The sequence below is a fragment of the Lineus longissimus genome, chromosome 6, assembly GCF_910592395.1.
Source record: "Lineus longissimus chromosome 6, tnLinLong1.2, whole genome shotgun sequence".
Lineage (NCBI taxonomy): Eukaryota > Metazoa > Nemertea > Pilidiophora > Heteronemertea > Lineidae > Lineus > Lineus longissimus.
In genome coordinates this window covers 13,467,162-13,479,336 of record NC_088313.1, presented here as the reverse complement: position 1 = coordinate 13,479,336, position 12,175 = coordinate 13,467,162, and the positions used below count along the sequence as shown (strand labels likewise).

The following is a 12,175-nucleotide window of genomic DNA, read 5'->3' as shown; positions in this document are numbered from 1 at the left end:
GTCGTCATCTGCCCAAAGACCAGGTACAGCAAATGACTCCAAGAGATCAGCACCGCATAATAATCGAAGCTGGATTGGTCCACCTTCGAGATTGTTCAGGTTCAGGTTTTCTGGAATGGTATAGTCGACATCATCGGAACCTAAAAGAATGAGAAAAACTTTCAAGTAGCAAATTTGCTTCCGCTTATGATCTGTCAATACACTGATCACAATCAAAAAGGGGTCAAGCTTGAGAAAAATACACCTACAAGAAGAAAACTTCCAACTCTCTGCAATCAAATAAACATACCGTCATAACCTAAAAGGATAAGAAAAACTTTAGTGGCAAATTTGCTTCCACTTATGATCTGTCAATACACTGATCACAATCAACAAGGGGTCAAGCTGGAGAAAAATACACCCACAGACATCAAGAAGAAAACGTCCAACTCTCTACAGTCAAATAAACAAACCTTTAACTTTCCTTCCCCTTGTCGTCCGCCGCCGCTTCGTTGGTGAGACTATGGTATTTTCTGTGATGTTCGCATTGATTATCGTGTCAAGATTGGCTCTATGATGATCCAGCACCTTTTTCGTCTCTAACCAACAGTCCTGCTCACTCTCCCACGTGTCTAGTCTGAAAGAATGATTGAATATTTCATTACAAGAAAGGTAAATACAGCATAGTGTATTATTAGCTTCCATGATATGTCATAAAAATTGTACATGATGCATGATAATGACAGCTGTTGTGAAGAATTCTAAACGAAACCTCCTTTTAAGCCCAAGAGTTTTACTCAACAAGTTCGAATGCCTTATTCTGACCATGTCAAAGAGTAGTGTGAAAAGAGGGCCTAGAAGTCCTGCAATAATCAAATGACCAACCCCAGGCCATAGAGGCCCATGCAAGTAGGGATGAATCATCATCAAATAATCTGTTTATGAACAGGAGGATGACTCAAGTCAAAACCCAGCAGCAGTGATATGCACTAGGACCCATACATGTAGCACCACGGTGTCGCATTAAACCAATCCAAAAAATTCTACGCATTACGTTATGATGATATGAATATCATGCGTGATCCAGCCAACATTGCCAAGTAATCTGCCCAAGATCCCTTGAGAGATCAATGGCTCAGTATTTTGATGGATGAGGTATTTATTTAGGCTAGCCCACTCTGTATGGAAATCAGTGAGAAAATGTTTGGTGGCATTGGGTCAGCAAAATGCCAATGAGAAATTTAGATCTACTACAATGTGTACAATGTCCATGTTTATGCCATAGGATACAATGAACCACAAGGAATGTGTATGATTTTAAAGAAAATCCTTTGAAAAATGTTTGCTCACCTACATCTGTACATGTAATTACGGACATCACTGGTCCCGGTATACAGTAAATACAGTAACTAGTACATATAAGTAAGCCCCCAATTCAGCATCACTGGTCCCTGTATACAGTAACTAGTACATATAAGTAAGCCCCCATTTCTGCATCACTGGTCCCTGTATACAGTAAATACAATAACTAGTACATATAAGTAAGCCCCCAATTCAGCATCACTGGTCCCTGTATACAGTAACTAGTCCATATAAGTAAGCCCCCAATTCAGCATCACTGGTCCCTGTATACAGTTAATACAGTAACTAGTACATATAAGTAAGCCCCCATTTCAGCAGCTGTTTGGTAAAACAATCATGTAGCCGACAGACATCGACCCGGGCATCAACATGGCAAAATGCCAGTTGGTCGATATAGGGAAATGAGTTATGTGTCTAGGCTGAGAAGCCCAGGGAAGAGCTGTGTTTTTGCAAAGACCCACAGTGACAACGTGTTGACTGACCAGCCAAAAAAAGTTATGCCAATGCCACATTGCCAGTGGTTTTAGTTTTACATACCACAGGTATAATTCAATTTGACAAAACCCACTTCAAATCCAACTCAAAATGTTTGACTTGTAATTTCAAGCATGAGTGCAATATGTGATTGATGATATTGATAACGTCAGCAGGGCCTAAGTGAGAAACACTAGTTCAAGCATAGACTATTTATGGCCGAAGTCTCAAGGCCAATACTCCCAAATAGTGGCATGTAAAAACGCTCATCCCGCCTCAGAGAAGGAAATACTCCCTGGACTAACACCTCCAAGAGCAGAGCAAATGCTGAAGAACAACTGTACTGAAGAAATGGTACAGAAATGTGAACCGTCACAGCAAAACCAGGCCCATGTTGCACAGAAGATGAGCCTGAATGACACCAGGAGATAATGGAAGAAATTGATGTGCTCATATTTCACAAAAGGCAGACCATAGAGAAATGAACAAACAGTCCGTCTCAACCTGCCAAGCTCAGAGCGACATGCGCTTGGTTTTGCTGTGACGGGTCACAAATATGCTTACTAATACGGCCAGAACGCACAATATCACTTAAAATCAGTAAAATAGAAGACAAGTTGTTTCCTTCATCTGTATTCAATGCCAAACAGTTTTCTAAACATGTTCGCTCATCACCAAATTACATCACCAATGCAATGCATAATCCAACAATTTTGATGCTGACCAAAGAGGTCACTACAGTGAGACCAAACCGATAATGTTGGTGTCAATTGCGTCTTTCCTGCTAATGTTGTTTACAAAGCAACGGCCAGAATGCCACACCGATCAATACCATTTTAGTGTTAGGGTATTAGACAAGCCCGAAATGGCTGGTTTCCATAGCAACTGGCTCACTTACTTTATCCAATCGGACGACTTTAGGGCTTGTTTCAGCATCGCAATGCGGTGTTTCGCAACGACGAGATCCTGCAAAAATAGTCATGAATCATGCCAGGTTAGAAAGAAGAATGCTAATTCACAGCCTGATATACCATGGTGTATTCAAATGGTATAATGGTATTGGTAGTCATTTTTCATGTAGAGCATGCCTAATGAACCAACCTATACTATTATTGAGACTGAGTGTGTGAAAAAATGCAGACTGATCTTTCAGGATGATCAGACAATACATGCAATAAGCACATCAAGCAAATTACTAATATGGTTTCAGACTGCATTGTTGACAAATTTTTTGCAAACTCACCTTCTTCTTATAGGCATCATTGACTGGCGAAATGATACCGCCTATTACTTTATACTTCCCTGACCGCTGCAGCGTGTCCCGTGCCAACTCTACAAGAAAAGAACAAGCAATCCTGACAACACCGTGTTCTCATCAAAATGTAAACCGGACATGAATGTGTATCAATGTCAATAATCTTTATGAGTCGATTTCTGTTTTTTAAAAAATTGTTCTAGCTCAGTGTACAACATAAGAACAACAATAGCTCCATCCAAAGGAAACAATGCTCAGTTTAAACTTGTCACTGTCAGCAAACAATCGCAACATGTGGTATCGCAGCTGCTGTGGGCCCTTTTTTTGCAGTCGCCACAGAGATTTGACATCCATGCACACCTTTCGCTGTTTGATTGAGTCATTTTCAACTTTATGATGTTGTCAGTGACCTTTCATGTCCAGGTGTACATGTCGGCCCAGCCTAAAGTGCCATGCAGAGGAGGGATTGAAATTGCAGCTGTCTGGCGTTATCAAATCACTGCTTAGGCCATGGGAATGATTAATCCTGTTTACCGTCCGAGAGATTTAAAAAGATGATGAGGCTTTTTTTCATTTTTCATTATTCATTATCGGTTTACAGTCTGATTTACTGGTCAAAACACGCGATTCAGCAAGTTCCAGTAAATGGAAATCAGGTCGGTCATCAACATGAGGCATTGAAAAAATGTCATTATTATGATGAAGAGCCTACCCTTCCAAGTTTTTATTGTGTTTTTCAATCATTTAAGGTAAATATGAACCACTGGAAAGATTATTTAAATAAAAAAATTATGGGAACAATAAAATAAATAGATTTTTAAAAAAATAATGAAAATATTTCATGTTTGCTCAGAACCCACGCGGGAGGTGGACGGTAAACAGGATTAATAATTCCCATGGCCTTAGTGCTAGCCTATAAATGACCTATGTTCAACAAAAGGATCTATCGTCTGTAGCCTTACAGGTAAAGTAAAACCAACCGGTAATCGCCGAGTTTCATATTGACCTACAGGTTGCTGCGACCTGCAATGCCAATGTACACTGTAGACCAGCGATTACCATCGCATGGAATTTAAATAGCCAGTCATTGTACGCAGCGTTATAAATCGCTTGCCATGGAAGTGGGCTAATATAACCAGCACCACAAACCAGAATCTTGAACACACAGATACTGACATTACAAGTAACACCACATATAATGCATTGCTTCAGCCCTGCGAAGTTAACTATTCTGTATATGCAAAGATGTTTGAAAAATAAAGTATCATATTGGGCCCACTTTTGTATACATAACCTATGTACATTATGTACAGTGTACAAATACACTATAATAATGTACACAAAAAAATGTCAACAGAAAACATCATTCAAACCGGTCAATCGACCAAACGACAGGAACGATTGCCATGAAATTTCGACAGAATGTTCATACATATAAATGGCATCAGTTGAAAACGGTCACTTACCAAACATCCTTAGATGCATGTTTGTGACAGGGTTGTAAGACCCGCAAGCAAGAAGCACCACTCTTGTCGGTCCGGCCATTTTGATTTCTGGAATCTCGTCAGGAGGTTCACGTGACTGAAAATACAAATGATGATAACACCATTAGCACACACCTAAATAAGTTTAAACTCAGACAATCATCTGGATATGTAAGTTTGGTGAAGGGGGATACCTGCAATAGACATGAAATGTCCTTAAATTGGGAGAAATGAATTTGCCTGAAAGCCAGTCTCGCGCGGTAATAACAAGATGGCCGCGCCCATGAAACATGTGCTACTGTGATTTCTTCCATAAATTTGCTGTTTCTTGGTCGATTAGTGGCCGATGTCGGTTTCAGTGGTAGTTATCTAATACAGTATATAGTCAGGTTTACACAAATCTGAGGTTTTACCATAGAAAAGATCTCATTCCTGTTGAAATGTGGCATAATAGTTTTGCATGTAAAATGTACTACTCTTTCATGTACATTTTTGTCTGTGCAGTGAGTATGGAACATGCTTGGGTCGAGATGGTCTGTTGGTGTGGTTTATCACTATTTTAACCAGAATTGTTCAGTAATGTTGCAATAATTGAAATTTGACACTTTCCCAACCTTCCAAATATTCATTCAGATCATTGTGTAATCCGTCGTCTGCTAGTTGAGCCTGGTACTTTTAGTAGTGCAAGCTAGTCGTTCGTGGGTGCTAAGCTAGGTATTCTTCGGCATGTTTGGTAATAGTCGGCAGACTGTCCTATCCTATTTTTAGCATGTAAGTGACGCCCGGTAATTATTTTGTACGTAATATATAATTCTGAACACGGCGAACTTTTTTGTATGGTAAAACGTATAATTCTAAGTCCGTGTTCAATTATATGTCTCCCCCTTCTTGTCGTCATAAACATTCAGTTCAGGAACTATGTGAATCCGTACTAGTGAGCCTCTTGTGGTAACATTCGGCTTCACTGCCACCGTTTATTTTCCCTGGCACTAGACTCAGTGTCGAAGATAAAGCCTTATTGGAAGACAAACCATTTTTACAATAGGTCTTCACAGTCAAAGACACACCAGACAATGGTTCGTATTCTGTAAAATCATCGATTTCCTCCCCCAGTTCCAATGACCAGAGTCTGTGCTGGCCGATTTATAAACTATTGTTCTTTCAATTTCAGGTCCAAATTCAAATCTGCAGTTATTTTTTTACATAGAATCTAAACTTAAAAAGGTTTGTATTAATAATTTTCATATCATCGCCAGGTCAGCAAATCTGTTGGCTCCCCTCATCACAGTGTGTATCCACAAACATCAGGTGATGCTTTGTTTGCAGAATTATACGATAGATGGCAGTTGGGTGATTTTATTTACTGTCCACTCTTGATTTATCTTGGTGGTATTCATGAAACACTTAGCCTACCGACCTTTGAATGTGCCCAGCAGGAGGAATGTGGTATCTATTGGTAATGACTACCGCATAACTCAATAAGTGTGGAATATAGCCAATAGATAGTCTTTCTCTAGAGCTCATGGTGCACAATTGATGTAGGTAATTCATATTCCTGTGGCAAATAACATTACTTACTTTCGATATTCGATGAGCAGAATCATTTTACATTTGTAAAAAGTCTCTTTTATATATATACCTTATCCACACTTTACATGTTTTTTTATCATTGGCATAGTTCTACTCAGTTGCAACTTGAATAACGAAACAAATGAAGCAGATTTAACACATTGTAATAGGAAAGATGTTTTTTTAAGTTGAAAAAAGATTGGAAATGACTCGGATCATCATGTTAGAAAAGTAATATTGCTGGCCTATTACTCATGTTTTTGCTGTAACATTAATCAGTTAGCTGAAAAGATTGTTGTTCTAAAAAAGTTCACTCAATGTGGGATTGTCAGTTTGCTGATTGTTCTTGTGTATGTCGATGAAATATGTCCGATACATGTGCCCAGTATGTGTATGTAATTTAGCGTTTTTTGTCTGGATATTGAAGATTTTGTCTTTATAAACAATGTAATTTATTAGTTGTAATGTCTAGTGTTAATTGTGCTGATATATAATTTTGAATACTTTTATGATTAAAACTTTCATGATAATTCGAATATCTCAATGTGCGAATTTTTGTGATATTTGAGTTTTTTGGTCGTGTTTTTTTAGAATTAAAAATGGGAAAAAAGAAGCGAGCACCAATGGCCGACAAGGTCCAAAAGAAGAAGAAAGTGACTGTGAAGAAGGTCAACCCTTTCGAGGTCAAGGTCAACCGCCAGAAACACAGTGTCCTTGGGCGCAGGGTCACCAAACATGACAAGGGAATGCCGGGGGTCGCAAGGTCAAAAGCTTTGAAGAAGGTTGGTATTACAGTGGAACCTCCCTTAGCAGACACCTCTCTATTTTAAAGGCCACTAGTTTTGGTTCCAAATTATTTGTTTCAATTCAATTTGACCTCTGTAACAGGGTTCCTTAATAGAGAGGTTCTACTGTACTTCCTAAGATTAGAAAAGTCAATCTCCGAAATGCTGCCGGTGTTACATGTGTGGTCTAAGACTTCACTTCCAAGTTTTGGATGCTCCTGACCTTATGACTAGGAAAGTAAACAGTGCCATTGTGTAAACAAATATACAAAATCTTATAACTACAAATCGCATGCATAGTCTAGTAGCTGCACTACGGCATTGTGTATTTCAATTTTCTAGAGCCACCAGGAGGGGGTTGGGGGTGTTTTCGGGGGGGGGGGGGGTGTTTTCAGTACTTCCAACCTGCCTTTTTCTTTTCAGCGTCAAGCTACACTTCTTGTTGAATATAAGAAACGAGGCAAAGCCAACAAGTTCATCGATAAACGGTTCGGGGAAGACGACCCAAACATGACCGTGGAAGATAAAATGTTGGCACGATTTGCTCTAGAAAAACAGGTAGGATCAAGTTGATTTTATAACTTCTGCTAATAAAAGTCAAGGAACCGTAAGCTTTTAAAATTCCATCCCCTTGATATCTAAAATACCCTCAATAGCTTATTTCTGGAGGTGATTAAGAACATCTCTTTTCCATTAAGGAGCAATACATGATACATCATATTATGGGTTGTTTGCACCTGCGATGCGTGGTCTGGGGGTTGGGATATTCTGAAAATCTGTGCATGACTCGCTGCAGCAATGCCTAGAATTTTGACCATCGATGGTGCTTATAATGATATATTTGTCACTTACGTATATTTTAAAATTGTTTGCTGCCTCAATCTTTATCAATTCAGGTTGCTACTTAATAAATACTTGTACTGGAAATGTTTTGTGTGGTTGACAATTCTTCCATCATTTATTTATGTTTCAAGTGTGCATGTTTTTAGCTCAGCTGACGTTAGTCAGCAGAGCTGGTAAAATAACTATTCAGAATGGCGTCCGTTCCTCCATCCTTCAACATTGGTGAACGTTTTGTAACCAAAAGACCTAGGTCCTTCAAATCTGGCCATGACACTGCATGAGGAAGAACTGCCAAGGAAATGCTCCTGACAGAAACTTTAGAAACAGGGCAGGTAAAATAACTATTCAGAATGGCGTCCGTCCTTCCATCCTTCCATCTGTCAACATAGTGCCATAGTGGCACGTTTTGTAAGCGTGAGACCTGGACCCTTCAAATCTGGCCATGACACTGCATGAGGAAGAACAGCGAAAGAAATGCCCCTGACCGAAACTTTAGAAACAGAACTGGTAAATAGCTATTTAGAATGGCGTCCGTCCTTCCGTCCGTCAACATAGTGCCATAGTGGCATGTTTGGTAACCGTAAGACCTCGACACTTCAAATCTGGCCTTGAGAAAGAACAGCCAGGGAAATGCCCCTGACAGAAACTTGAGCGAGGTTTGAGTTAAATTCATCTCACCAGGTGTAAATTACTAAGAAATCGTTTGTTGCTTTATTCCAATATGTAAAGGCTTGAAATAAAGTTTAGGAAGTCTGCATGCAAGATGGTTTTGATATAAACTTGGAACAGTTTTGATTGACACTACCAGTTGGCGTCACAGAGCAAAAATCTGCGTTGACCTAGTTTTAACTTGATTTGAATTTCCCGCTCTTGTATGACTCCTAAGGTTGTGAGTTTGATCTCACTTCCGGTCAAAATTTTTTTCCTTTTTCACATGTTACATTTCCTTTCTTTCCTTTTTTTATTTGGCAGGTGGCCATCTTGGAAATAATACTTTTTTCATTTGGCAGGCGGCCATCTTGGAAATCATATTTTGCCATTTTAAAGCCTTTGGCTGTAGCTAGAGCTAGTACTAGTAGCTAACTAAATGGTTGGTGTATCTAATAAGTCTCATTTACATATCACACTCTATATTTATAACTGAAATATACAAACATATTCACTAACCTTTTTCCAAATGGTATCTTTATATCGTACATTACATTTGTATTTCCGTTTCCGAAATAATATTGTCTTATTCTTATTTTGTCCGACTAGCATTCCAACTTGTATTCCGTTGCCCATCTTTATTACATTTCATTACAACCTTTTTTCCTGAGAAATATGTGTGGTGCCCAGTATTATTGCTCCATGAATCGTAGAATTCCCTGAATTTTTTAAGTGAGCATCAAATGGTTCGTTCACTCATTTCAAAAAGGTAAATTTATTACTCTTGAAAAAGATTCCCGTGAAAAGAGTGCCATCATTGCATCGAATTTTCCAGTTTCCTTCGTGTTTCAGCTATAAAAATTTAATTGAAAGAGAAAATGAGGCACAGTTTGAAATAGGGAGGATGAAGTGCCTGCTTTAAATGAAAATGAATCAGCCACTAGTGAAAAAAGGCAGGTCAAGAAAAGAAAAGCAATCTGCTGAAACTATCTGGCTGAAACATTAATCCTGTTTGGAAGAAAAGGATTCCATGTTTTGGAATGAGATTAAGTCCAAGCAGAAATATGTGAATATTAGATCATTCCTTTTACTGTTATCCTGAAATTGCACATGTCTGACACTACAGGGAAGTGGGATGCACATGATAAAATATTTAAGAGATACATAATGAAATATGTACTTTTGATAACATGCCCTAGCAAATGTTTCAGCAGAGTAAAAGTACTTCATATGGAATAAACCACCACAAATTGAAATTGACAACCCCACATAATCCTAAGAATCAAATATGCATCAGTCCTTCCACAATCCACACTGTCAACATTGCTGACATCTATGTACATACTCCGTGTTGCCAAACTTCATATTAAAAATTGAGTTACCATCCAATATATATATATATTATGTATAGCTGGGATATTGCACTGCCAGCATCCGACCTCACTCACTGCTGCATTATGTATAATTTCCACTCATCCAGCTTAATTACAGTTTATGCTACAGACACATATGATGTATATTCATAACACTTTTCATCTTGTCAACATCAGGGTCATCCCACACGTAATTTATTACCTCATCTGTTCCACTTTATCACAATGTTATTCTACCTGAATGTTATTGACATCTTCATGCCAAGATATATTTTAGAGCTGGAGTGAGAGAGGCCTCCCGCAAACACCATCCAACTGACGAGAGCCAAGTCTTGTCTTAGATTCCTGGAGTAGTTCACTTTATTGACTGAGAACTTTCGAGTGTGCCGTTTTATTGACGTTACGACTTCTTTGGCACTTCGCGATATCATCTGTCAATTTTATTGTAAATAATTTGTCTCGTCAAGCGAGACAGCGTTGAGTTTAATTAGAATTTATTTGCGATATGCACCATAAGGATTCAAGTTATCTCGAGGATGGTGCCGCAAAATTTATTAAAAATTGTAAAATTCTGTTTCAGTGAGAAAATTGTAATCCATGCGTCTTTTTTTAGCTCGGCTGACAAAAGTCAGCAGAGCTGGTGTAATAGCTATTCAAAATGGCATCTGTCCTGCCATCCGTCAACATTGGAGCACATTTTGTAACCGTAAGGCGTAGAGATTTTGACTTGATGTCTAATGTAGGGTCACATATTTTTCTCATCAGAAACCAAAAATCAGCACGATTTGACCAGTCCGTCTGTTTTGACTTTTCGAATCGTGGCAACTGATATGTGCGAGGATAAAAGTGCTGAACGGAATTAAAATAAATGCCATTTTAATAGCAGTTCATCACAATCTTCACATAAACTGAGCAGGCTTTCTGCAGCTAGTGCCACTGCCTACTACTGGTGCTGTATCCCGTGTAGTTTGGCATGAACTCTCCTCGGCTCTGAAACTCTCTAACCCAAGAATGATTGCATAACCAAAATGTGTGGTCCAATAATATTGGGGTTCACACTTCAGTTAGTTTGCCTTTTGAATTTGAAAGCAACCTCATCAACCTCATAGAATTGCATCCTGAGGAAATCCGAGGTGAAAGTTCTCCGGCCCTGCCCTGTTAGTGTACAGGGTTGGAGAAGTGAACATTAATCCGAGGTGAATGTTCTCCGGCCCTGCCCTGTTAGTGTACAGGGTTGGAGAAGTGAACATTAATCCGAGGTGAATGTTCTCCGGCCCTGCCCTGTTAAGTGTACAGGGTTGGAGAAGTGAACATTAATCCGAGGTGAATGTTCTCCGGCCCTGCCCTGTTAGTGTACAGGGTTGGAGAAGTGAACATTAATCCGAGGTGAATGTTCTCCGGCCCTGCCCTGTTAGTGTACAGGGTTGGAGAAGTGAACATTAACCCCTGATTTCCTCAGGATGATAGAATTGAAAATAAGCTTAAATGCCATCTTGACCACCATTATGCTTTGCATCATTTTATTATCCAAAATATATACATTGTCGACCTTTAAAGGGAGTACTGTCATACAGGAGTGTAGGACCATTAGGTTCAGGATGCTTTATTGCAAGTCTCCTTCCTTTAGACTTTAAAAAAACTCTTTTTAAATTGAACTCTTAAAATCGTCTGTTGTCATCTGTTAGTTGATTAACTTTATTCTTATTTCCCTTTTCAAGCAAAATATTGTTATCTGCACTCTCTAACTATACATATAGTCTTATTTCCCCCTGAATATCCAAACCTGCTTGAGGCATAGCTGTTGTCAGGTTATAGCCTAGAAACATGCCAGTAATCCAACATCACTTACAGAGTGTTTGCAGTGCACAGGTGAAAAATGTCATTACTTCAGCTTGCCTCAAGTCATTCTTTTTCCCCATATCATTGAAAACAATGGAATATTTTGTTCAGCTTTAGCAGTGAAAAAAGCTGTGAAATCTACTTTGTCTCCCCAAAGATGGCCTGATTGCTGTAAATGCCTGCGACATTTTACTTGCTGCAATGCCTGTAAGTTTGGCAGGATATCGAAATTTTACTTCCCGTCATGCCTGTAAGTTTGTCTCAAAATTTACTGTAATGCCTGTAAGTTTGTCAGGACATCGACACTTCTCTTGCTGTAATGCCTGCAAGTTTCTTTCGATATCGACAGTTTACTAATGCTGTAATACCTAAGTTTGTCTAGAAATCGACACATTGTTTGCTGCAATGCCTTAAAGTTTGTCAGGAAATGGACACTTGACTTGCTATACTGCTTGTAAGTTTGTCAGGATATCGACATTTCTCTCGCTGTAATGCCTGCAAGTTTATCAGTAAATGAACATTTAACTTGATGTAATGCCTTTGAGTTTTGTTTGGAAAACACAC

The 12,175-nt window shown here is 38.9% G+C and overlaps 2 protein-coding genes across 9 annotated transcripts in view; one reads left to right on the top strand and one right to left on the bottom strand.

Moving 5' to 3' along the window:
* The window catches only part of LOC135488972 (nicotinamide/nicotinic acid mononucleotide adenylyltransferase 3-like), a 75,441-nt gene that overhangs the window by 9,048 nt on the left and 54,218 nt on the right, over positions 1 to 12,175 (bottom strand). For 5 of the 6 annotated variants that reach the window (XM_064774000.1, XM_064773999.1, XM_064774001.1 and 2 more), the window contains 5 exons: positions 4,537 to 4,651; positions 3,059 to 3,147; positions 2,714 to 2,781; positions 453 to 616; positions 1 to 140 (listed from right to left, as the gene is read on the bottom strand). In XM_064774000.1, coding sequence (XP_064630070.1) covers positions 1 to 140; positions 453 to 616; positions 2,714 to 2,781; positions 3,059 to 3,147; positions 4,537 to 4,651 — 576 coding nt within the window. Of the gene's footprint in view, positions 141 to 452; positions 617 to 2,713; positions 2,782 to 3,058; positions 3,148 to 4,536; positions 4,652 to 8,918; positions 8,989 to 12,175 lie in introns of those variants that run through there. The other variant, XM_064774002.1, reaches the window with a different exon arrangement.
* LOC135488971 (nucleolar protein 14-like) overlaps positions 4,829 to 12,175 on the top strand; it is a 75,279-nt gene continuing 67,932 nt past the window's right edge. Inside the window, exons 1-4 of one of the 3 annotated variants that reach the window (XM_064773993.1) lie at positions 4,829 to 4,915; positions 5,726 to 5,778; positions 6,715 to 6,905; positions 7,332 to 7,466. In XM_064773993.1, coding sequence (XP_064630063.1) covers positions 6,723 to 6,905; positions 7,332 to 7,466 — 318 coding nt within the window. In that variant the 5' untranslated portion in view covers positions 4,829 to 4,915; positions 5,726 to 5,778; positions 6,715 to 6,722. Of the gene's footprint in view, positions 4,916 to 5,291; positions 5,326 to 5,725; positions 5,779 to 6,714; positions 6,906 to 7,331; positions 7,467 to 12,175 lie in introns of those variants that run through there. The other 2 variants (XM_064773995.1, XM_064773994.1) reach the window with 2 other exon arrangements.